This window comes from Chrysemys picta, chromosome 10 (genome assembly GCF_011386835.1).
Source record: "Chrysemys picta bellii isolate R12L10 chromosome 10, ASM1138683v2, whole genome shotgun sequence".
NCBI lineage: Eukaryota > Metazoa > Chordata > Testudines > Emydidae > Chrysemys > Chrysemys picta.
In genome coordinates, this window is record NC_088800.1 from 86,119,972 (window position 1) to 86,146,903 (window position 26,932).

At 47.9% G+C, this 26,932-nt stretch overlaps 1 protein-coding gene across 1 annotated transcript in view; it reads left to right on the plus strand.

The window, feature by feature from the left end:
- Positions 1-11,505: 11,505 nt before the first annotated feature.
- CACNG3 (calcium voltage-gated channel auxiliary subunit gamma 3) overlaps positions 11,506-26,932 on the plus strand; it is a 65,398-nt gene continuing 49,971 nt past the window's right edge. The window contains exon 1 of the mRNA XM_065560304.1: positions 11,506-12,211. Within this exon, the coding sequence (XP_065416376.1) occupies positions 12,001-12,211 (211 nt within the window). The 5' untranslated portion in view covers positions 11,506-12,000. The remainder of the gene's footprint in view (positions 12,212-26,932) is intronic.

Consider the following 26,932-nt stretch of genomic DNA (forward strand, 5'->3'; position numbering starts at 1 on the left):
TACATCCTCTCTTGGGATATGACTTTTTCCACAGCTTGCATAGGCTGGAATTTGTTCCTCTTAGCCTGAGAGTTTTCTCTCCTTGCCTCAGGGGTTTTATTAGAATGACTTTTAACATTCAAGTGTTTTTTTACCGTTTCTAAATGAGTTTCAGGCTTTTCAAGTATGTCAATTTTCTCTTGGTTTTGCTGTTTCACCAGTTCAGACTGCTTTGCTATTTGAATAGCTGTGGCTAGAATTAAATCACTCTTCTGTTGTAGCTTTTCTGAAAGGTTTTCATCTGTTAGCCCACTAACCAACCTATCTCTGATATTTCCATGTTTTGCATTCCCAAAATCACAGTTTTCAGCCAGTGTATCCAGAGCTCTTATAAAACATTCAACATTTCCCCCCTGGTTCTTGAATTCTCTAATGGAAACATGCTCTTTCATAAACCACATTTCTCAGGGGTATAAGGTATGCATTAAACATATCCAGAACTCTTTGACAGTAATCTTTGTGACTGTCTTCAGTAAAGTCAAAGGCTTTAAAGTTATTTTCTGCTTGTTTGCCGCTAGCATAAATTAAAGACGATACCGGCATATCTTCAGTTTCCTTGTGAATCTTTCTAGCAATGCAAAATCCTATTTCCAATCTGTCCATTCTGAAGGTTTGTCAAAGCTGAAGTTCTCTGGAGCATTGAAGGGTGGTATGTTGATACCCTGCAACTTTTGTTGCTTTGTTCCTTCTATCCGCAACCCTTGTTGCTGTTTTCCTTCTTTTTCTGTTCTTATCTTACTCCTGACGCCATGTCATGTACCTCTGTACCAGAGGGAGCGTGGCTACAGAGCTTGCTTATACACATCAGATGTGTTCATCATAAGATCCTTTAACGCTCTGCCAGGTATGACTGAGGTTCATTTAAATGGGGTATTTTACACACGGGGCCACCTAGTGGCTGAACAGTATAATACAGAGTCGCATTCTGTTACACTTGTTAAGAACCTTCCTTTGTCAAAAGTTTCGTCTCATTGTGTTTTCCAGCAGCTCTCACTTAAGAGTGTCAGTGACTAATCCTGTAAAAGCTCTCAGACCATCAGTTACATCTTGCCACTGGATGCATCTCCAGGTTGTTGTTGTTCATGGCTTAACTTCTTTCTCCTGAAACAGGCCCTTGGGAGGGGTTGATGCTGGTGGCCCTTCTTCCTTTCATGACTGGTTGTTGCTTTGTGATCATCAACTTGCTGAATCAGAGCTAATCAAAGACATCTGTTTCCCTAGCTGTGTCATTGGGCTTATGTTATACCCACTGATTATTGCTAGGCAGTATTTAGCAATATGGATCCTGCATCTGATTGCTTTCTCTTTATTCTCAGCACTTGAACAGAGTTGCCTGAAAGATGTTTATCGTGCTTGGCACTGACTTACAAATTGCCATCAGTGTATTAAGTTTTGCAACAATGAAGTTTTGTGAGTGTGATAACTGAGAACATTTCCTCCTTCAGTCAGTAATTACATATCCGCTTACAGTGAGATGATTTAGTCTGTGGCCACGACAACCTTGGATGACCTCTAAGATTTTGTTACTTTTCCTGTGACTATAAAACCGGTGAAGCGTGAGGGGAGGAATTTAGTTTGAGGACAATTCCTGTGCAGTTTAAACCACAACAAAAGCACACCTTGGCTGCAATTCTGGGCCATGTCTCCAGGAGATGCAGCATAGAGGAAGAAGAGCAAAGACAGTTTGAATCCTTCTTTGTCCCCTCAAGGTTCTGGGCTGCCCCAGGGGCCAGTGTAGCCTCTGGCATAAAATTAGAGCAAGTGAGGCATGCTTTATTTTACAGCGTGACTGCAGATCCCCTCACAGCTAGGACCCTACACCCTGCCCAAGGCAGGCCCATCCTCTAGATTCATTGTTTGTGAAAATAGCAACTTCCAGCCCGCTGGAAAATACTTCTTAGCTTTAGTCATTTCAGCTTCTGCAAATGAAATGTTTGGTTTTGCGACACTTTTCTTAATTATGGAAACTAATGACAAAGCCGTTGTGACAAATGACTTAGCTTTTGAATAGTGAAGTTAATTAATTCTGAAGTTCGATCCTCCACCAGAGTCACCCCCAAACCTTATTAAGGAGTCTGCGTACATAGTGTAACGTAGTGGGCTATGGAATCAAAGTCCCTGCAGCCTGACAGGTAAAATTCTCCCCAACTCTGAGCTGACTGAAATGAGGAGTATAAAGGATTGGCGCGCACACTGCATTTTCCTCTTGAGCCATCACGCCATCCATCACAGACATCAGGAAGAACACAGCCTCATTAATGTTTGAAAGAGTGACCAGAAGCAGTTTTGCTTTAGTCTCTGACCTTCAGGAGCCATCTCCCCAAGGCCATCTTTCATGCATTTAATTTGCATTACAATCCTGTTTGCCTCATTATTCTTTATCCACTCCTTCATCAAAGAATTTAAATCAAATCAATTAAAACGTGGCGGGTTGGAGCAGCATCAAACCTTTTATGGTGGCTCTGGCTGCTCCAGCTGGGCTCAGACCATGAAATCTTCCTTAATCGGCCGTTACGTGTTCCTTCACTGCTTCTGTGGCACCTTTGCCATGTAAAGACCTCTTCATGATCTTTCCTCCTCTCACCTGAGGCAGGATGGTCTCATGGAGAAGGCACAGGACTGGGATTCTAGGTCCTGCTCACAACTCTACCCCCTGCGACCCTGGGTGAGCCATTGCCTTGGTGTTCCCATCTGTAAAATGGGAGCGATACCTATCTCGTCGGCCTGCTGTGAGGGTGAATTCATTGCTGCTCAGGCAGGAGGCAGTACAGAAAGGATTCCTGTTTCACTCCGTCACTGTTCTGAACTCAATAACACGTAGTAATAGCGGTTAGTTCCCCGTGAGCCTGACCCAAAGTGCAGGAAAGTCAGTGGAAAGATGCCCATTGCCTTCAATGGACTGCAGTTTCAGGCTCCTTCGTCCTAGCATGGAGACGCTATCTTTAGTCTTCTGTCTCTTCTGTCTCACCATTATATGGCACAGCTTTGGTCGCCAGGCTGTGGCAGGAAATATTTGGGCCTCACCCTGTCTGTCTGTTGTGCTGACACACCAGGTACAAACCTCTTAAAGCAGGAGCCCCCTCGGTCAGAAGGTTGCACTTGTTTGATGCCTAATGTCTGGCAGAATGCTCCTGCCTTGCTTGCACGTGGGTCACGGATGTCTAGAAAGGTGACTGAACTCAGCAGCTGGTCCGTGAAGGCACAAAGCAGCGCTGTCCTTACAGTCGAGTCCCATAGCATCACTTACCACTTAAATAATGACCGGCGTTTTCAGCGTGCCCACAAACAACAAGGGCCCCTCCCCAAGCCCTAGGAGGTGGGTTGGAATCATCACCACCATTTCACAGATGGGGAAATTGCGAGACACACAGAGGCAAAGTGATTTGCCCAAGGGCTCAGTTCCTAGTTCCTGTCCCCCGTGCTGAACCCTCTAGAGGCCAGAGCAGGTTAGACATCAATGTCCCATAGCTTCGTTATTGACTTGCACGGTTCCTGGTATCTGAGTCTCCCTTCCGCCAATTGAATCAAAGATGTATTGAAATTAAAGCCGGGGGGAAATGATTATCAGTTAAACCAGCTCCTGGCGACGGCAGGATTATTCCTTACTGTGTGTTCTCTATTGCTTTGTCAGTTTTAAATGCAATAGGCTTTCACCACTGGATTTGTGATGCCACAGCCTAGTAGATCTCATTGTTAGGAAGTTTCTCTGTGCCAGGAACAGATCTTCTTGTTCAGGTTGTAAGCTTTGGGGGCAAGGACTGCCTCTTTGTTATGTGTTTGTACAGTGCCTGGCAAGCAATGGGTCCTGGTCCATGACCGAAGCTGCTTGGTCCTACCACAATAGAAATAATAACTAATAACAATAATTAATGGGTGGCCTTGGAGCACTCTCAAAATGGGATTTAAAGTGCCAGGTGGTAGGTCTTTTATTGAGCCAAACTTTCCACCGTGGGCTCCTAAACGGAAGCGCCTCATTCTCCATTTGGGCATCACAAATAGATGTTTGGGCACCGAAATGCCAAATTTGAGCATGAAGATTGGACAAAAATGGGACCTGGGCATTTAACGCCTTTAAATACAAGCCTTAGCCACAGAACAGCACTGGTCAGCAAGCCAGGAAAGAGCTCGGAGAAGAGGACAGCGTACCTGATTAGCAGAGGAGCTCCCAGGGTCTGAGGTAAGAATCAAAAATCAGAATGAAACAACAAAAAGTAGTCGGCAGAAGAAAGAGGACTCCCAGGTGAATGAGGCAGTCTGGGGAAAGAGGGTGAAGAATGACACAAAGTACTTAGGAGTGAATTTCAGATCAACAGTCAGAGACTAAAGAAAGACACGTGCTCACAATAAGACTAGTGAAATTGCAGTAGGGGAGTGAAAACACGGGGCAATGGATAGAGCTGTTCCAGCTCGAACAGTAAGCACAAACTGCATGACAAGTGTATTGCAGTCTTCTCTTTCTTTTGTGTCTACATGATAGAGCTGTATCTCCACATTATACCTCTGTTATAGGGCTGGTAGCACTGCCTATTATTGATGTTGCCTGACTCTTCCCGTTGTAAGACCCTGTTTTCAGTTGCCTATCACTATGCCAATTGGGCTGAAGGTTTCCAAGCTAGGGGTTTGCGTCAGGTTGAATTTGGCTGGAATGTGTCAGCCAAAACAGTTTAGTCATTTCTGAGAATGAGGCTAATGAAGGGGGAAATACATTGTTTTGCCATTTAAAAAAAAAATATCTGGTGACATTTTTTTTTTATAAAAGAAGTTCTAACACTCCCACGCTTTGGAGCAGGGGCTTGAAACTTGGTAGGTGGTGGCCTTTGTGTCCGGGATGTGCTTTTTGCTACTGTTGTGAAAATCCACCCAAATTCGGTCATGTTATAAGCCTTTGAAAATCTCAGTTTGCACATGCTCAGTTAACAACCTCTTGCATCTGAAGGCTCCAAAGATTCCATATGCAGCGAGCGTGCTCCATCCCCTCACCACACTGTGCATGCTCCGGCTCAGGAGTATGGGGCAATTTAAACGGCACTTTCCCTGTAATTGTTGCTGTGGGCCCAGGTGGGGCTGGGCACCTGAAATGTCAGCAAAGAGCCTGAGCGTCCTGTGTCCTCCCTGCTGGTGCTCAGGCAGCATGGAGGAGAGAGCTGCCTGCCTGCAGCGGGGACAAGAGACAGGCCAGGGAGAAAGGAAAGGAGTTGACTGGAGCGTGGTGGGACTGGGACTAGAAGTTAGGGAGGACTGGGCATGAGACGAGAGCAGAGGTTGGGAGTGGCTGGGCAGGGAGACTGGGATTGCGAGCTGGGGAAAAGGAGGAGACTGGGACTGGGAGCTGATGAGAGAAGTTGGAAGAACTGGGAGCCAGTTGGTGGGGGCTGGCAGAACACTGAGATGGGATGAAGAGCAGGAGGGAAAGGGGGAAACTGGGACCTGCTGGACAAGAAGACTGGGACCCAATGGGGGGAAAAGGTGGGAAAGGAGAGAGAGAGCTGATAGGTTACTGGGGGAGAATTGGGATGGGCTAGGCAAGGAAGGAGGGGCAGGAAAACTGGGCCTTGGATGGGAAGCCTGGAGGAAGAGAGTAGGATTGGTAAGGCAAGAAGAATGGACCAGGATGAGAAGTTAGGGCTAGGGAAGAGACAGGACTGGGACAGAAACGGGTTGCAGGGGATGGGGCAGAAGGGGTTAAGCTTGGGGGGAACAGGGAGAAGGCCTGTGACCACTAGAGCACACTCCCCTGCAGAACAGGGGATGGCATCCAAGATTCCTGAGTCTCACTATCAGCAATTATCTGTGAACCCCCCTGGCAAAGTGTGTGCCTCACCCCCCTCTAGTTCTGGGCCACATAAGGGATGACAGCGCACTACTGCGCTCAGTGACTCCATTAGCTCAAGGGCAGAGGTTTGGGCAGTGGATCTCCAGGTGCTAGTTCTGCTGATGAGCCATGTGGGTGTCACTTGATGGAATTTCTGGTTTTTCAGTTTTACTTAAAACCTAGGAAATGACACACACCTGTTTACATTCAAATAAGGAGTTATTGCCTTTGCAACTTTAAACATAACAGTTAGGAAACATCAGAATTAAGGTTGCCCGTGCAACCTTAATTCACCCCCTTGCATGTGTGCATTATGATACAGACTTTAATTAAATAATTACATACTGCTTTTTCCACAGGGCCCTGCCTCGTTCAGTGCACAGGATGGACCTGTTATGGGGCTGAATAAGGGTTGTGAATGAAGGGAAGCTGTTGTCTGTAGGCCCCCCTTACTTGTTGAAGAAGTTGGAAGGTATGCTGGGAAAGGGGCAGGGGTCTGCAGGAAGAGAAGGGACGGTCTCATGGTTAAGGCAGTTGAATGTTGCCCTGTAGTACTGGCATCTATTCCTGCCTCTGCCACAGAGTTACTATGTGATCCTGGGCAATTCACTTAATCCAAACTTTCCACAGAGGGTCACTAATTGCATGGTCCTCATTTTCTCAGTGCCCAACTTGGTACCCTGCACTCCCAGCTGCAACCAAAGTCTGTGGGAGCTGTGCTTTGAACATAGAAAGTGCTATATAATGCTGCGGGCTCTGAAAAATCAGGTCCTGTGGACCTCGTATTGGGCATCCCAAATTAGCAGACACTTTTGACCTTCATCTCTCTGTGCATCAGCTCCCCAACTGCAAACTAGGGCTACCACCTCCTCCTCTCCTTACAGAGGGGCTGGGAAGATGAATTAACTAATATTTGTGAAGCACTCAGATATGACCGTGAGGAGCCCAGGAGGAAATTAATTCTGTCTTCAGAGCAGGGGTTCAGTGTTGTGCAGTATATAAGGCCTAGGGCCATACACTGAACAACGAGGATAAAACAAAATAATGACTCTGCTCACTGCATACCATCCATCCTGTGCACTGAGTTAGGCAGTGGTCCTCTGGGAAAAGTAGTATATGATCATGTAATTAAAGACTACCATATTGCATATGTACAAGGGGCCAAGTTAAGGTTGCACCGGCAGCCTTAATTCTGGTATTTCCTAACTTTTGTGTGCTTGATTTTGCAACCTTAATAATATACTTTTAACATTGTTTTGTGTGTGTAACAAATACACACACTTACACACACATGCATATGTGTATAATAACCACTGTATATGTTGTATTGGAAGTGGACTTTACCAGGTAAATCATTGGTTTCCTTATCTCAGACACACAGCCTTTAAACAGCTATTCTTTTACTGCTGGATATGCTAGATGTTGGTTTTTAAAGGTTGCATGAGTCATAATCTCATCCAACCAGCAGCAAAAAAACTTTGGAGATATCTGAGCAGCAGACAGAGAGAGAATTTTGTAACTAGGGGCAAGTAAACAATCAAAAGCAGTATGATTGGAAAAGCATTTCTCAGTATAATTTCCATGGATGGGAACTTGGCTTTGGTTTTGGGCTGTGGTGCCACTTTAGGGAGGTGTTAAAAAGCGGTAACACTAATAGGACATTGTTGATTAGCCATTGATAGATGCTCTCTCTGATCTGAGTGTGTAGGAAAAATCCCCAGATGGAATGGTCTTGGGGATAAGGCACTAAACTGGCACTCAGGAGAGCTGGGTTCTGCCACAGACTGCTTGTGTGACCTTGGGTAAGTCACTTCCTCAACGTGTGCCTCACTCCTCTTTTCTTCTTACTAGTTTAATCCAGCATCTGAAACATCGGGGAAGCATCTTCTCAGAACCGTCTAGACCTCATGGTGGTGGTAAAGTTAGAAGTCAGTTAGAAAATTAGCTTTAGAATGAGGGGAAAATGCAGCAGGCGGAGCAACGGAAAGCAGGTCTTTCCAGCGGCAACAGGAAAATGCCCCATTGTGTGGAACTGGACAATCCCAGATAGGGGTCCTGTGAAGAAGACAGGAATTGTCAGACTGGATTAGATCCAAGGTCCATCTATTCCAATGTCTTGTCTTATGCAGTGTCCAGCACCACCTGCTTCAGTGCAAGGAGAGTGAGTTAGGCAGAGGTGGGATAATCTGCCCTCCACATTAGGTCCCCTTCTAAACCCTAATATTCTAACATTAAAATTCTTCACACACACGTTTCCCTGGCCTCCCATGGAGACATTGGGGCACTAACCACCACCTCCTGCCCGCAGGGTGCAGAGAAAGAGGAACCTGTCTCCTCCGCTGTGAGCCGCGTGCCCTACTACTGCAGCAGAACGCGGAGGGGCAGGCAACCTTCCACCTTCCCCTAGCACCAATCAGCTGACCAGGTGAAACCTGTAAAAGGAGAGGAGGTGGCAAGCTGCTCAAGGTAAGTGGGTGTGGGAACCACGGAGTGGGAGAGGGATCCAAAGGAAGGCAGCTGGCCTGGTTTGAGACTCTTCAGGAGACCAGGAGTGAGGTGGTTTCTAGGGGTGGTTCTTTCCCCCTGAGACCAAAGGGAGGAGGAGTGGTCTTCTCAGCCCGTAGTCAGGAGGTGGAATGGCCAATCTGCAGGGCAAACATAGCAGCTGTTGTTGTTGGAAGCAGTCAGGACAGGTGCATGTAGCAATCAGCTAGGGATGCGGCTGAGAGTCGCACACACTTGGCAAACTGGATCTCTTGATTCCCCATTAGGACTTTCCAAGAACGTCTCCTTCCTTTGAAGAAGGTTTACGGAGTCTCCCTGTGAAAACTAGTTCCAAGCAAAGAGGCCTGGGAGATTAACGAGCTACTTCTCCTGCTGAGATGGAGAATCAATACAGCAGCACAGAGGTGAGTGTTCCAGGACCTTCAGCCGGACTGGGAGCCTGCTGTTCTGAAACACAAGCAAGGGCTTGTTTGGTGAAGAGCAATTTAGGATCTCTGGGGAAGTTACTGGCAGGTTCACGGATGATAGTCTGTGTCAATGCGAGGACAGGAAGAATCTTGTTCCAAAGTGCTACTCGGGTGGGAATTGACTGGTTCGTATCTTATGCAGCATAAAAAAGGATTTGGCCTCTTGTCAGCTTGATTTAAAATTGTAACCAGTGAATTAGAATCTACATTGGAGGAGTGGGTACAACAGCATTTGGACAGACAGAGGCAGCTGCCAAGTCCCAAAGATAATGGGACTCTGCAAGATGTATAAGGTCAGACCACTCAAACTGGGCCAGGGGCTTGGGACTAGCTACAGCTGATGCTGGGGTCCAGCTGAGATGGGGTCAATCTCTAGTCAAGGTTTTTCTGTTTGACGCACATGTCTGATATGGGAGCATTAATTACACTTGGTCACGTGCCACCTGGCCTGGGAGGCTCTCAGTGCAGTTTACAAACCATTGGCTTCGCTGCCCAAGAGCCCGGCTGTATCTAATCGAGTTAAGCACGTGTCATGCCCCACCACTGCCGTGTGTAGGTGACCCGTGGAGTAGCAAGTTTTATACCCACTTTACAGATGAGGACATTGGGGCACAAAGATTAAGGGCCTGCTTCTGAGGTGTGCTGTGAACCCATCCTCACACAGGAAGGCTGGGGGGGGGGCCTGGGAATGGAACCCCCTCTCTGTGTATCTATGGGGCACCTACGCCTGTACATAGGGTTGGAAGATTTTGATTGGTAAACGTAGATCCATGTCAATTTTACCAGCCAGAGACAAACTGACACAAATATTTCAATTGATGGTAACTGAAATTTACAGCTAGGCCAACTAAGAACGAGGCTGCTTGAGAAATGAGGGGTTTGGGGTAAGGCTGTTTACTTTGTAGAGTTTGACGATTTGAGTTTGACCAGTGACCAAGCTTTAGCTTTTTGAATCTCAACATCTCCTGTCATGAAATAATTGTCTGATCTCCCCCCGCCCCAACAAAATTTCCTTCAACTGTGAAATTTTACATCTATAAACCTTCTTTAAAATCTTAAAAACCCGTAACTTTGCGCAACCATGAAAATGTAAAGTGTTAGAAATCTTTAACATTACTTCGAACTAAACCACTATTCTCCCTTGAGCTTGTAAAACACTAAAAACCAAGTTGTGCCAAGCCTACCTCTAGGTTAAGGAATAGGGTGCATGCCCCATGTAGGCAGGGGGTGCGGGGTTTAGTCCATAGTTGCTGGGACCACATGTGGGGGGAACGGCACCCGCCTCACGTGTCCAGCATTCCCACCTGCCCCTTGCAAAGTCCTGCAGGGGCCTGGGCTGGCGGTGGGGGTGGTGGGAGGGGCAGATTGGGCTGGGTGCAGGCTGGGAGCCAGACACACACATGGGCTGAGCTTCATTTCAAAGGGCGATGCCCCTGGGTTGCAGGGTGAGTGGCGGGGCAGAGCGGGGATGGTCTGGGAGTAGGGGGCGGGGAGGGGAGGGGCAGGGCAGTGGGGGGCAGAGCGGGGAGGGAGTGGGGGGAGGGCAGGGGGGAGGGACTGGGGGCAGGGCAGGGGGCTGGGTGGGGCAGGGGGGAGCGGGGACCATGCACCGGCCCGGCCTGACTCGCAGGGGGCTCGTGCTGAGTCTGGAGCAGCGGGTCCCACGGAGGAGCCAAGTGCCCATCTGATCATGCGGGCGGGCTTGCCGGGGGGGGGGGGAGGCTGTTACACGCGTGGAGGCGCCCACGGGCACTGCCCCGGGCCAAAGCAGCGCACGAGCTCCAGCAGCGGGAGCTGCTGTGGGGCGGGGGCGGGGCGTGTCGCCGCCGCAGCAGGCACGAGTGGGTGGCATCTCGTGAGACGTGCGTGCGTGTGAGACTAGTGAGTTGTGTGTGTCAGGCTGGGGCTCGCGCCTTGCGCGTGCTGCCCGGAGCCCCCCAGCAGCCCGGGGCTCGGACCCAGGACCCAGCGGCCGCTCGCGGGGTCAGTGCGGGGCTGGGGAAGGGGCGCAGCCGGGCCCCGCTCCGACCCTCCCAGCCGGCTGCCCCTTGAAGGGAGCTGCCTCTGCCTGCAGCCGGGGCTCGTCCTCCCCCATCGCTTGGCTCCAGCTGCTCCATCCTGAAAACTTGACTGGCCCCTTGGCGGGGCCGGGAGCCGGGCGGGGAGCTCCGCGCAGGGGCAGGCGGCTGGGGCGCCCCTAGTCTCGGAGGGGACGTGGTTTTCTCCCCAGAACTCCCAGCACAATCCCGGCGGGGCTGAGGGGAAGGCGGAGCCGGCAGCTGTCCCTCGGGGGGTGGGGAGGGGTCGGGAGCTGTCCCTCCAGCACCCCGGGGGGGGGGGGCACCCTGTGCCGGGAGCTGTTCCTCCAGCACCCCCGGGGGGGTCAGTAGCGCTCCCTCCAGCACCCCCGAGGGAGGGGGAGACCCTGTGCCGGGAGCGGTCCGGTCCCTCCAGCACCTCGGGGGGGGGGGGGGGGAGGGTCAGTAGCGCTCCCTCCAGCACCCCGGGGGAGGGGGAGACCCTGTGCCGGGAGCGGTCCGGTCCCTCCAGCACCTTGGGGGGGGGTCAGTAGCGCTCCCTCCAGCACCCGGGGGGGGGCACCCTGGGAGCTGTCCCTCCAGCACCCCCGAGGGAGGGGGAGGGGGAGACCGTGTGCCGGGAGCGGTCCGGTCCCTCCAGCACCCCGGGGGGCCCTGCGCCTTTCCTCTGCCGCTGTTGTCCTCTCCCCCCGCCCCCCGCGCTGGCTGTGGGTGGGACCGGGGCGAGCTCCCGGAGGGGCTGGGAGCGGGTCCATCTCCGAGCGGTGCCTCCTTCCCCAGCCCCCCGAGAGGAGCTATTTTTGCAGCCCTCCCGCCCCCGACACACGCACCCCCCCAATCTCCACCTCTCTCCTGCTGCCTCTGCCTTGATCGCGCCAGTGCAGCCGCGCCGCGGGGAGGGGGCAGCCGAGCGGCTCCCGAGCCGGGCTCCGACCCACGGGCACCGGGCCGGGGACAGCGATGCGCGCCCGGAGCCCGGCTGCAGCTCGCCAGGCGGAGAGGAGCCCGCGCCGCCAGCCCTGCCCCTCGCACCCCCTAGGGCTGGGGCCGGCTCCAGCGGCGCTGGCCTGAGCCGGGCGGGCGAGCAGCGCCCCGCCGCCCCTTCCCCGCGCCCGCGGCCGGCGGACGATGAAGCAGCATGAGGATGTGTGACCGAGGCGTCCAGATGCTGATCACCACCGTGGGCGCCTTCGCAGCCTTCAGTCTCATGACCATCGCGGTGGGCACGGACTACTGGCTGTACTCCCGCGGCGTGTGCAGGACTAAGGCCACGAGTGACAATGAGACCAGCCGGAAGAACGAGGAGGTGATGACCCACTCGGGCTTGTGGAGAACGTGCTGCCTGGAAGGTATGTCCCAGGGACGGTTCGGGGCTGTCTGGCTGCAGGGGGCTGAGGGGCCGAGCCCTTATGCGGCTTAGCCCCGCTCTGGGGGGACATCGAGTCACGGCGGGTGAGCTGGGGGCTTCTCTTCCCCTCGCCCGCTTTGCTTCCCAGCGCCACCGGCCAACTCTTACCCCGTGTGCGCTCCCCCAAGTGTCCCCGCTCCCATCGGAGCCCGCTTCCAGAGCAGGGACACGCGCGCCTGTCTAGATCCCCTTCCTTCCCCAGCCATGCCAAGAGAACTGACCCCCGTAATACGGGCCTGGAGCCTCCCCGGGCTGGGGCAGGCACTGTCCGCAACCCTGTGGCCGGGCCTTTAAGGGTGAAAAGGAGAGAGATCCATCCCTCCCACTGCAGACAGACGCACAGGAAAGAGCCCAGCAGGTTTCCCATTATTGCTAAATCAAGTTTCCGTTTTAACAAGACCTGTTCTCCTTTGGTTAAAGTTAAACTTTTCTGCCTGACACCTGCTTCCAAAGAATCACTGATTTACTTACATCAATAGGGACAAGCGGCCCCTTTCTACTCTAATCCCTGGTTGGAATATGGGGTGGGAGTTAACACTTTCTAGAGACAAATACAGCCAGTGGAGGAAATTCACGGGCAGTTCCCGTCTGGTCTATGTGGTTATGGTTCCAGGCTTTGGGTGGGGCATCTCTCTAGTTCAGGGGGAGTTGTGGTGAGTGGCTGAGAGCCCTGATGTTCCCAAGACAGCATGATTAGAGCTGCTCCTAATGCCAGGCCTGTTTCAGCTTTCCCACGATGCCAGTTTGGGCACCACGGACTTCTGTCATTTTCCGAACCGCTGCTGTTGCTGCCCCTTACCAGAGAAACAGCTATTTTAGGATGGGGAGGGCTATCGGTCTCCCTGGATGCCCATGCTCCTTTTCTAATTCAAGTATGAATGGATACATAACACACAAGCAGGTCAAGTAGTGATGTGCTCGGGAAGACCCTAGTCCCTGTTCCAAGCCATAAATCGGAGGTCTGGATAGATACTCTCCCCTAGTCCAGTCTTTGCTGGACTACAACTGGCTGATTCAATCCATTAGACCAGCAGGTCTCCAATTTTTGTATGCTGAGCCCTCTTTCCAGGAAACAGAACCAGTCACACACACCTCTTCTTCCTGACCCTGTTAGCTGGGGAAGGGACCACACCTCACTCTCCAGGAAAGGCTGCATTAGATATTGTATCAGGAAGGAAGCACCTACCATGCCCACCTGCCCATCAGCACCCCCATCACTCACTGGAATCCAGTTTCCCAAGACCATAAATGTCTGTGTCAGAACTTCACTCTGTAGTGTACTCCATCACCTCCTTGCCAACAGCCGGAGCAGTGCTCTTTTCTGTGTTCTCCGCTGGCTGCAAATGTCGCCAGCCCAAATCGGGTACAAGCTCCAAAACGGAGTGTGCTGCAGCCACATAAGCTGCCACTTTTCAGAGTTATGGCTACCAAAAGTTATTGCATGCTCCTTGAATTAGGAACAGGAAATCATGATTAAGTATAACTTTGGCCTGAATCCAAGCACTCCTACCTGAGCAGTAACCAGTGAAGAGAGGAGCCAGGTTGGGAAGTAACTTTAAATAAATTGCAGCAGCCGATTCTGTAACCACCAAATAGGTGTGTTAAGCTGGTACTTAGACATGAATGGCCTTTTACAGCACAAAGCTCCATTCGTCTCCCTGCTATGCACCTTGTAATGGGAAATTCTCTCTCTAACTAGCTACATAAGCTGTGATATTTCTAAGGTGCCTATTTCCTTGGTGTCTGAAAGTGCTCAATACTTGGTGACAAGTATATAAAACATGTTCCTTCTTTTTGCGTTCCGTGTGTGTCTGTGTAAATGGTATGAAAAGCCTGATCCAACGTTCATTGAAGTCAGTGGGAGCATTTCCGTTGCTTTCCATGGGCTTTGCATTAGGCCTTAATTGTATATAAATGAATCTGTGGTTAACGGTCACTCTTTTGGGGATGGGGACAGGTAAAGGGGGAAAGAACCAGGTGTGTGAAAAGTGTTAGGGAGGCACAAGGAATGTCTGAAATTCTTAGTTTTGTGTGTTACATTTTTTTTAAATGACTGTTTTTGTGCTACCCTCACTGATGTAACTCCCTGCTTTGGAACAGACCAAGAGCGAGAACAGGGTTGGGTTGTTTTTAGAAATTAGACCCCGGTCTCTTGTGTAACACAGTCAATAAGGTGCCACCCAGCATCAAGCTGAAGTGCCAATCTGAATAGCACAATTCCTTCCCCATTGTCCTCTCAGATTTCATCCCTGACCTAAGGAGAAGAGTGCCTGACATTGCACTGATCACTCCTATGTCGTATTCCTGTCTTCCACCCTTCTTCTTGTCTCTTGAGGCCCCAATCCTACAACTGACAGCTTCGCAGTGGATTGCTGCACCGGGACATTGGTTTCAATCCCCGCCAGTCTGCCTGTGCAGTATTATTTGCAGGGCTGGGGCCTTTGGGTAGGGACTCTGTCTACCATTGTGTTTGTGCAGCAGCCACTACCATGGGGCCTCTATTCTGACTGGGGCATTACTGGAGTAATGGCCAGTTTGGCCACCGCTCACTTTGGCTGATTTTGAGCCCGGAGCTGAGCTGCAAGGGACCCTTCACTGTTAACCACTGAGCCACGCAATGCTCACGAGTAAACTGCCAGTTCCAAAGGCAGGAGAACCGCTGGAGGGGCCTGGCCGCACAGCACTGCATGCTACAGGCACCGCCTTGATATCTGCCTGAGAAACTAGTTTGTGTTTTGTGCTCTGTTAACTGATCTGATGCTAGAAAAGACAAATTTGCCTCCAGCAAAGTGTGAGCAGCAGATCAACATTCTCAGCTAGATAGAAGGGGACATTTTGCTGAAATAAAAGAGCTCTGAATTTCCTTCTCTAATTCAATATATTTTGTCCAGCTGTTATGTTGGTCACTTTGAAACCCACCCGTCTCTGCTGTGCAATAAGATGGCTGTTAAGATCGTGCATGGAATACTTTTTATGCACAAGATATACTGGCTGGTTTCTAAGGGAGATATCTCCTCAATCATACCTGAATTTATATATATTCATTTTCCTGGATTGGAAATACTTGAATTTTGCCCTATATCAACACGAATTGGAAATGAAAATGGTGAGCCCAAAGATGCAGAATATGCTGTTAACATTAACAGGTGTTTTCCATGCGTGGGAAAGAGAACTTGTCTTGAACAGTTCATGCTCATGGCTTTTTAATGTATTTTATGCAAAGAAATTAAATGGCAAACTGTTACATGTTAGATTTTCTCCACCTGAGTGTTTATGGTAGATTAGTCAAATGGCCAAAGTGAGTGTTGAGTTTGTACTGTCTCTCTGATGCGTTTTAAATATATGTCAGTTATACATGCACAGTAGCTGTGTGGGAACAATTTATATCACATGCCTGTAGAAAGCCCATAGGCAAAAGAGGATAAATCTTGAATGAACCAGCAAAGGACCTATGTAGAGACACCCACATTGGAAAATACAAATTAATGGTTGACTCGTTATCTAGAGTCGAGGCAGGAGTTCACAGACTTCCATGCTAACGTGGCCTTTGTTTTAAATTGCAGTGTTTGAATTTTAATTATCACTTGTAGAATATGTGAATATCTTATTAAGCTACCTTATTGTGCTTCTTGCTCAAACTTGTCAAATATATTTTGTTCCTGTGCATCCTCTTTGGTGGTTTATAATAAATTGTTTTTCCTCCTCTTTGACTTCATCGTTAATATAGAAAGGGGAAAATGCACTGTACTTTTCTGGAGAAAAGGAAATAGTTGAGCTGGGCTTTGGTTCCTGAAAAGTAACAGCTGTTTGGTTTCCATCAGATTTAACTTAACTCAACAACATTAAATATAGTGCTCCTAATTGTTCTCTTCCTTATGCTGGGGTCAATTGGGAGTAACTCCAAGTTATTACAGAAGTGTAAACCAGGTGTGAATGAGAAGACAACCAGACCCAGTTTGTTTGAATTATCCATATTTTAAGCACTGTCTTGCCTATTCATCTTTCTCAGGCACCTTCCTCGCTACGCCCAGTCCCAAATGCAGGTCTCTCCAGGGGTAACCCTTAGGAGCACCACCATCTTTCTAGAGAGCCAAAGTTATTGCTCACCTTCTTGATGTGAGAGTGGCTAAATGACCTTCTGTAGCTGACCCTGTTGTGGCGTTAGTGGGTTAAGTAGCATACTCCTCACTTAACTGGGTTTCATACCCACTGCACTAGGAAGCTGAAGACCTCAGGCTGCTCATTGGCTGAGGTTGCCCTTCTGGACCATGTACTGGTCCATCCAGGTCAGTATTCTGTCCCCTGAAATAGCCATTGCCTGTTGCTGCCCAGGAAGACAAAAGCCTCCATAATGTATCCCGATGGATAGATCATTCCTGACCAATGAAGGTGCTCGGCTGTGCTTTCATTACAGTGGGGTATCCCTTGTTCATTTGCTCATCTCTCACAATTAGATATGTTAGTCCCACTCACTGTCACAGTGGCCTCCTGGCTCTGCCCCTGAATCCCAACGTGGGCTGTTTTCGCAAGGCTGGTAGCCATCTGGCTGTTAATATCCTGTTCCCACACTGGCTAGAGGCCCCAGTGGAGATCAGACTCCGTTGTGCTAGGTACCTGTAGCAGGGCAGACACTGTTCCTGCCTCTTTGCACTACAGAAACTGGCTCAGACTCTACTGGTTGTGTCTGCATCATGCCACGTCTTGAGCTCCCTCCACCAACACCTTTAGACTGTGCAACAGCCTATTTACCACATCCAAAGGGCTCATGGGCTACATAGACAAGGGGCAGAAGGGCAAACAGGGACAGCTTGGCCCTTAATCATGAAGTATATGTATTGCTGCTTTGGACTGTATTCTGTTTGAAGATAGCAAATGAAATTAGGTTGTGATCACTTGTACCTAGGCAATCATCATGTTTTAGTTCTGTGACCAATTCATCTTTATCCATCAGAGTCAGGTCTAATATAGAATTACCCTGAGTTGGTTGCCATGTTTTGTGTTATAATTAATAATAATAATTATTAAGGGAGATATCCCATCTCCTAGAATTGGAAGGGACCTTGAAAGGTCATCAAGTCCAGCCCCCTGCCTTCATTAGCAGGACCAAGTACTGATTTTGCCCCAGATCCCCAAGTGGCCCCCTCAAGGATTGAACTCACAACCCTGGGTTTAGCAGGCCAGTGCTCAAACCACTGAGCTATCCCTCCCCCCCAAAGTTATTTGAAAGTTATTTATAATGTTTAGAAGCTACAAGGCAGCATGAGACCTGTAGCACATGTCCCCCAGATAACTCAATTGTTCTTTCTATATAGATGTTTAAAGAGCTGCTTATCCTGTTCCTTCATCTGGTTTGATGTCTGTAATAGAGCCCCATCAACACCGTCTTGTGATTGACCAGTTGGAACCCTGATCCATAAACATTCCAGTTCCTCTTCTCCTGGGTTGTCAATAACTCAAACATTGGCAATGGTATCTTTGATGTAGTATCACCGTGGCCCACTCTATTGTTCCTGAATAGGGTTTATCCAGTGACTTTAACATTCCAGTCATGTGACTGTACTCATATTGCACTTACTTACAATGAGGATCAACCAGTCCCCATCAAGCTCTAGGTTTGGGGGAGTATAAAGGTGGCATGACAAGGTGTATCAGGTCCTTTGAGGTCCCCTGCTGGAGGCTTCTGGTTCCTACCACACCCCACCCCAGGAAAGCAGCAGTGAAGGTGGTCCTTCAGGCCTTCCTAGAAAGGCTGCGGGGAAGTAACCAATCAGAGCACAGCAGGCTTGGATTAAAAAGAGCGGCAGGGCCTGAGCCGGTCAGTCCCTGGCTGCGGTCAGAGGGGCAAGGATGATCCTATGGCCACAGGAGCCTCAGAGAGACCCAGAAGTTGAGTTCTGGCTGCATTTTGCTTTCTGCAAGTAGACTGTGGACCTGAGACCTGTAACCCTATGGGCTGGGGTGGCTGGAAGAGACCCAGTGGGAAGAAGCCCAGGGAAAACAGCAGCAGCTAATTGAAGGAGTTAAAGGGAGCAGAGCATGACTGCTGTTCATAGGGTCCTGGGTTGGGATCCAGAGTAGTGGGTGGACCTGGGTTCCCCCACCAGCCACTGGGGAAGTGGCCTAAGCTTGTTTAGAAGCCCAAGCAAAGGGCTGGAATTTAAAGGGCTTAGGGATGGGGCTGATGTCCCTATGAGGGCAGACAGACTGTCTAGTGAACTCTTAGTTACTCCCCAGAAGGGGACTGAACTTGAGAGATGACCTGGCTGGAGACCTGGGGCAGTGAGAACCAGTGAAGACAAAAGGTCTCTAGGGAGAACCCCCTGGGGGCGCTGCTCTAGAACAGGGCATAGAAGGACTTAAAGTTAGCCCAGGAGGGGCTGAGAACTGAGCCCAGAGACGGGGCTGAAGACACTAACAAGGGTACAGTGATAGTCCTAGCTGGACCTTTGTTACCCCAGGAGACATTCATTTATGCATATTGACTCTCTGTGACTTGGCCAGAGGGCTGTGCCACTGAAGACCTGCCCGGCCAGGTCGGCAGCTGACAGGGCATCAAGAGCAAAAAAGAAAAACCGCAGTACCACACCCAGCCCATAGGAGGCACTCACGAGAGGTGAGTGTCCCCCCGTGACAAGTGGTTCCAGTCCCACCCCCTGTGTTTCTGCACCAGGTGTATCACGGCTGGACTAAAGACTCGAGCCCATGGCCTCCAACACACCAGTAAAAGTCTCAGTGGAAGCGAGAAAGTGGAATTCCTGGAAGTTCTGATTTTGGATTGCGGTTAAATAGCAAAGAGCCACAGACCATGGTTGTGAAGGGAGTCAGGTCACAAACTGCCTGCCAGACCCAGGACCTTTCAAACATGCCTGTGCTCAAATTCCCAGTTTGCCTTGAACATCCATGTAGCCAGTATTTACCCAGAGGGACAGATTGCTTTAACCAGCTCCTGAGAACTAATCTTTGAGAAACTCTCCTGGGGAAGGGTTGTTTTCTTTCTTTTTGATAGAGGCCTGCAGTGTTCTCTATTAGAACGGCGATGTGTTTATGTGGCTCGAGTACCTGTATTCAGGGCTGTACAAAGTGACAGCTTCCACATTGCCTGCGAGCGGCGCGGGAGGAGTAAAAGAGCAGTCACTGTGATGGGTGAAAGTGAAATGTGTGCTGTGAACCAGCTCGGAGTCGGGCATTGTATAACTGCATAGGAGCGGTGTGTCGTCTGGCATCTCCCGAGCTGTGACTCTTTGATAGCGGTGGAAGTCTGCATGTGAATGAGGCTTATGTGGAATTTTTCCATGTACGGTCGCTGCTTCCATTACTGCTGTACACAATTCGGGGTGGCTAATGAAGCTGAAAAATCCCGAGTTGAGGCGGATTGCGGTGGGATGTAGCATTGGTTTTAAAGGGAGAAGACCCTGAGGATTATTACAGGAGAAAGGGATCCTCCAGGCTTTACTGCTGTGAATAGATGGGGGATAATACGCTATCTTCCTGGTGGTTAGAATACAGAGATTCAGATGAGTGTGGTTGAATGGTGAGAACATGGCAATAGGAATTACAACCTCTCACTCTGCAGTCGTGTAACCTTGTGCAAATCTTTGCACTTCTGTGTCTGAGTTTCACCATTTGTAAAGGGGGATAATGACACCTACCTCTCAGCAGGGCTCTGTGGGTTAATCCATATTTGTCAAATGCTTTTGAATCCGTGGATGGAATGTGGTCTAGAAGTGCAAACTGTTATTGTTAGTCCAGGGAATATACAGACAACTGGCAGAGAGTAACCCATTGAGCTGAGATGTAGGTGGGATCACCCCGTGCTCTCTGTGGACACGGCACATTTTGTACTGGCACAGGGGAGCCAATCACTTCAGCTTGTGAATCAAACGCTTGCAAATTACAAAGGGCAGTTTTTGTTCTAAAGCTGTCTTGAGTAGGTGATGCCCCAGTTCCCACCTGGGGATGATTTAACTCAGAAGTCCATCAAACACCTTGAACTAAACTCGCTGCTATAGGAATTCCACTGATTGAAACAGAGTCACCTCCTGGATGGAGCTCAACCCTTCTCTCCTGCCCTGGGTGTAAAACAACGGCTACTTACCAAGGCACAAGTATCCGGCTTGAAAGTTACCCCCACATTTCTATACATGCCGTGTGCATACAGGGAGACCGCATTATCTAGTGCACAGAGCACTGGGCCTGGAGTCAGGAGGCCTGGCTTCTATTCCAGCTCTACCTGTGACCTTGGGAAAGTTGCTTTCTCTCTCTGTGTCTGTTTCCCTTTCTCCTCTGTTTAGACTGCAAGCTCCTCAGGACAGGGACGGTCTCTTGCTGTGAATATGTGCAGTGCCTAGTTTAATAGAGCCCTGATCTTGTTAAAGGCATCTCCAAGCTCCTGTAATATTAGTAATTAATACAATATATGGAGACGTAATTGCAACAACTCCAAACAAAGAGTAGCTATTAGGAATGATGTTGGATTGGAGGCAGGTCTCAAGCGGGGTTCCATGGAGATCTGTTCTGGGGCCAGGATTGCTGAACATATTTATTAATGACCTGGATGTAGGTATAGAGAGCAGACGGATCAAGTTTGCAGATGACACAAAGCTGGGGGAGGGGGAAGGGAAAGGGGTTTGCCAAAACTTCGGGTGCTAGAGCTAAAATTCAGAGGGACCTTGATACATTAGAGAACTGGGCTATGGACAACAAAATGAAATTCAGCAAAGACAAATGTAAAGTGCTGCACTTAGGGGAGAAAACCCAAATGCACAAATACAGACTGGGGGAGAACTGGCTTGGCAGCCGCACGGCTGAGAAGGATCTGGGAGCTGTGGTGGATCCCAACCTCAACATGAGTCAGCAATGCGATGCTGTTGCAAAAAAAGCAATGCATTTTTAGGTTGCATTAACAGAGATATAGCATGCAAATCATGGGAGGTGAGACTACCGCTCTACCCGGCGCTGGTTAGGCCTCAGCTGGAGGACTGTGTCCAGTTTGGGTCACCAAGGTATAGAAAGGAAGTAGAGAAACTGGAAAGGATACAGAGGCGAGCGACGAAGATAATCAAAGGGATGGAATGCAGCCAGATGAGCAAAGGCTGAAGGAACTGGGGATGTTTAGTTTGGAAAAGAGGAGATTAAGGGGGAATATGATAGCAGTCTTCAGATACTTGAAAGGCTGCTACAAAAAAGACAGAGAAAAGTTGTTCCCTCTTGCCACAGAGGGCAGGACAAGAGGTGATGGGTTCAAACTACAGCAAGGCGGATTTAGATTAAATCTCAGGAAAAATTCCCTAACTGTAAGAACAGTGGGTCAATGGAGCAGACGCCTCGGGAGGTCGTGGAAGCTCCTTCACTGGAGGTTTTCCAAAGGAGGCTGGAGAGCCTCTGTCTGGGATGGTTTAGACCCAACAAATCCTGCATCTTGGCAGGGGGTTAGACTAGATGACCCTGGCGGTCCCTTCTAGCCCTGTGATTCTATGATTCTAATAATGTATGATAGAAGCCTCCTTTTACTCAGGTAGGAGTGGATAATAGAGGCTGTTAGTTTTGCGTTGCCGGAGTTGGGGCATTGTCACAGTTGTAATGTTGTGAGGCTGTTTGTTTTAAATTCCTATTTTTGCTCATGCAAACCAACTCTGGTCCTAGGCTTGCTGTGCAGAACCTACTTAATGCATTTAAAACAGCTACTGATCAGTGCAGAACATATTGTGATTTTACTTCAAAAATACCTAAATGTACATTTTCAAAAGTGACTAGTGCTTTCTGGATGCCCAATTTGAGATACTTTAAAGGGGCCTGGTTTTCAGAGGGTGGGAGCTCACCTCTTTCCAAAAATCCGGCCCCTTTCAGGAGTCCCATGTTGGACACCCAAAATCACCACTTTTGAAAGCCAGGCCTTTAAAAAAAAAAAAAAGGACTATAACACAAAAATGGCATCTGTGTCCCAGTGTAGCCACAATGCGCTGTGATTGTTCTGGGTATCTTGACAGGAGCTCCGATGAAATGGCCAGAATGTTAAACTCTGCTAAGTGTCTCCTATATCATACTAATTACTGCTCACATGGATTTTCCCATGGATTTTTGTAATGCACGTAATGTACACTCCAATAAATTGACATTAACCTCATTTATCAAGTTAATACAAAGGTTTTTTTAAAATGTATAAATAGTTAGCACCACTCTGCGGCAACCACTCGAGGGCTCTCATATAGAGAAGGGTGTCAAAGTGCATGGTTCACCTTGTAAATGACCCTCTCATAATAAGACAGAAAATATCATATTGCCTCTATATAAACCCATGGTGCGCCCACACCTTGAATACTGTGTGCAGATGTGGTTGCCCCATTTCAAAAAAGATATTTTGGAAAAGGTTCAGAAAAGATCAACAAAAATGATTAGGGGTATGGAACAGCTTCCATATGAGGAGAGATTAATAAGATTGGGACTTTTCAGCTTGGCAAACAGACAACTAAGGGAGGAGATGATAGCGGTCTATAAAATCAAGACTGGTGTGGAGAAAGTAAATAAGACACAAGAACTTGGGGACACCAAATGAAATTAATAGGCAGCAGGTTTAAAACAAACAAAAGGAAGTGTTTCTTCACACAATGCACAGTCAACCTATGGAACTCCTTGCCAGAGGATGTTGTGAAGGCCAAGACTATAACAGGGGTCAAAAAATAACTAGATAAATTCATGGAGGATAATCCATCAATGGCTATTAGCCAGGATGGGCAGGAATGGTGTCCCTAGCCTCTGTTAGCCAGAAGCTGGGAACGGGCGACAGGGGATGGATCACTTGATGATTCCCTGTTCTGTTCATTCCCTCTGGGGCAACTGGCACTGGCCACTGTTGGAAGACAGGATACTGGGCTAGATGACCCAGTATGTCCGTTCTTATGTTCTCTCCCTGGCTGATTCATAGAGCGGCTCTGCCATGGCCTTTGTTATTATTAATTCTTATCAGCACAAAACGCATGTAGATGCCTAAGGAGGTAAAGCACCCAAATCCAACTCCCTTAGGCTGCTTTGACAACCCCAGCCTTGGCGCATGGGAAAGTGATGAAGGAAATGGAATGAAAACTCAGCCTCTTCTCCTCACCTCCTCTGTCTTCAGATATACAATTACACAATCTAATATATCCGGTACATAGTGCAAGTGCACAAGGAAAGGGAGTGTTATCTAATGGTTAAAGCACATGTCTGGCAGCCATGAGTTCTGAATCCTGTCCCCAGCTCCATAACTGACTCCCTCTGTGTCTTTGGAGAAAGGCTATAATTGTAATATAACCTTTTACCATCTTTGAAATGATTTCTTGGACTAATTTCTTGAATTTAGTTTAGTCATTGATATTTAGGAAATAGTTGAAGATGTTTTTTCAAAAGCGATCTTCAGAGAACTCACTGTGGTTTATGGCTTCACACTTCTTCCTAAAGTTATTTGTCTCTTTTCTTTTCTTTTCTCTGGGGTTAAATGTACAAATTGAATCCATCTATTTTGCCATTCCTTTTGTGAAGTCCTAAAGCTCAGACTATAATGAACCCTGGCTCAATGTGAACCCAGACTTCAGGGAGAAAGTAAGGTATCAGCAGGCATCTAGAGAGATTCCTTTGATTAAGGAGACACCTGCTGTGATAAAGAGTGACAGTGTCTGTTTGATTACTGGTGTCTTCTTTCTTTGCTCATGTATATTGACAGAGCTGCACAATAGCTCAATAAATAGAAGACATTTCAGAGTTTGTGCTAAGGAACACTATTGCATTCCTCATTATATCATTTAAAATTGATTATATAACAAAAAAGTGTTAACATCCTTGATTGGTGGGACTAGCCCTGATGATTCACATACGAGTCTTTACGGTCTTATCTTCTAAGCTACATGCTTAGGTAGATCAGCTCAAACATTTTAAATTTAATATTTTAGAAATATAATCTGCAAATAGGGCTGTGCTTTATTTTAAAGCACATTCCGTGTCCTGATGAATATTTATATCCTAGGAAAATACAAAGTAGCCTGCTTGAAAGTGTTAACCTCTTGTTGCCATTACCCAAAGCAAACATAAACATCACTTGATATGCACATCTCTTTTGGGTCAAATGGAATTTCTGAGGGGAAAATATTGAATATTGGCTACAATTGACTGGATTGTGACCTTGCTTGACAAATGTATGAAATGACTATAAAGGGATAATTATCTGAAGTGAAATTAACCTTGGCCAACCCAACACACATCAAAAAGATTTCAGAACAAAATCCATTTTTGTACTCGAATTACCATGTATTCTGTGATGACAAAAAAAAAAGAGGAAAGGATTGATTTCTGCAAAATGCAGCCCAGAAAAACCAGACCTTATCCCCCCAGAGCAGAAACAGAAATCCATATTGACACTAAGACCGAGATTTCCATAATGGTGCAAAAAGGCAAATTTGTGTGTGCAGTTGCTGAGACTATAAACCAAAGTACAGTCCTTGTGCATACACATTATGCACATACGTGCAGTTATAAAACAGGGGCCTCTCTGTCCAAACCCATTGGCCCATCTCCATGGAAACCGCTCTTGCCAACAATTATTTGTTTTTAGCCCTCCTTAGAGAGCCTAGAATCAGCTCTGCATCTGTGCCTGGATACCACGCTATGGAGTGCAATATGAACCCCAGGGATCTAGAACTCCAAACCACAAAAGGCAAGAAAAACAGTATTCACGTGGTGGGGTGTTAGATCTACCCCTGTCTTGTCAAATAACAGCACGATATTAATGGTGCTGGAGCCTCATTTATTGGCTTATATACTCTTCTGCCAGGTTCATTTCCCTTCAGTGTCTCCTCCTCGTCTGGTCCACTTTGAGCTCTTGGTTGTCCCCTGGGAAGCCTTGAATGCTCTAGGATCTGCTTACTTTTGCAAATCACTTTCCCCCTGTGTCCCATTCTGCTCTGCATCCTGCCCAGTCACTCGTGTTGTTGATTGCTGGGGTTGTCCTCTGCAGGATCACAGGCAAGGCAGCTCTCCCTGGAGCATCTCCACCGGTGGAGCTGATTTTTCCAAGTTCTCCACCAGAGGCCAACTTTGATGCACATTAGGGCATGGTATAGAGCTCACGTTTTTCCTGAGAACTTTAACAAACTACCCCTGAGGCATAGTATGTGCCTTGAGCCCTATTTTAATCTAGTCATCTGTAAGGTCAGCTTGATGTTTTGTATGTGTTTGTTTATCATTTACTGTGAGACTCGCAGATGCTACAGCTAAGCACAGTGAAAATAAATAATTGCAGCTGTTATTCCAGGTTATGTATCTTGTCCCGTGAGTAACTTACAGCGCTGCTTCTGAGGCTGACGGAGGCATTCAATCTCTAGCAAGGACAGAGTGAAGTTAAACCATTTTCTGCTCTTGTTTCAATCGCTGCCCTGTGAGTGGATTTCACTTTCTCACCATGTTTCACTGCAGACGGCCTGATAAGTGAGACTAATTTGCCATTTTTCTATTTTAATTTCAGTCCCAGGGACAAGGAACGGTACCAGAATTTTAAAGCTTCAGACAGGTGAACTGCAGCTGTCAGTTCTATTTGAACTTTTCCAGTAGTTTGTGGTGTGTTGGCTACTTCGTGTCTGCACCTCAACCAATTCCCATCCTCAGAGGCACCTAGCCTGTAGCTATTCCATGGTGAGCACTTCCAAATAAGGAATGCTAGAATGAGCTCATGAGTATGGCATATTGTTCCATTTTGCAACAGGTAGCATGATACCTTTATTTTGTTTCTCTATCTCTGCCTTGCAAAATTCACCCCCTTCACCCAGGCTGAGTAACTGCATTTGATAGACTTGAAAATATAAGTATTTTTTGTAATCATAATAGTAAAGGACATGCAAATAGATTATAGTTCCTGGACAGGTAACATGTTATGACAACGTTCTCAGGTTCTATATATTTCTGATCTTCCCTCTACCTTGGGATTTAGGCATCAAATACAAAATTAAGAATGCTACTATTTTGGTCTGCAAGGGATGGCCATCTCTAACAATCCTTGCATCAACCATTGCTACTCAGTTTTATTAAGTAAATGTTTTTATTGTATGGAGGAAAACAAAACTATAGCAATTACAATGAAATAAGAAAACCCCATACAGGTAAGTACAATATAAGGCCATATCCATCTTACTGGACAAGAATATTTTACACTTGTTTTATGCTCGAAGAAAAAGAACCATAGTAAAGAGAAAAGTGGAACAAGTTAGAGGAAACCAGGGATAAAAGATACTCAACATGGTATGTCAGACAGAAGAAGCCCAGCATAGAGTTAGAGAATCCTCATCTTATAGCAATGGCATTAGTTTTTTTTTTTTAAAAGAGCTCAGCAGATTGGGTGAATGTTGAGTTCTGAGCACATAATTAGGTACCTTCAGCGTAAAGATCACCTCTCCATAGTTATCTATCAGTTGAGCACCTATGAAATACATCAAAAGGTCATCAAATTAGAGGAGATATCTCCCCTTCTTTGATGTGCTACTCAGTCTACAGCAGCCATATTACTTAACCTAATGTCCCTGTTTTCTCATGGGGGGAGGGGGGGGAACGTTGCCAAGTTGTTCTTATTTAGTGCAAAAGACTAGGATGAGAGCAGAAAATGTCATGTTGTTCCAGACCTGTGAGCAGAGGAGAAGAGCAAAAT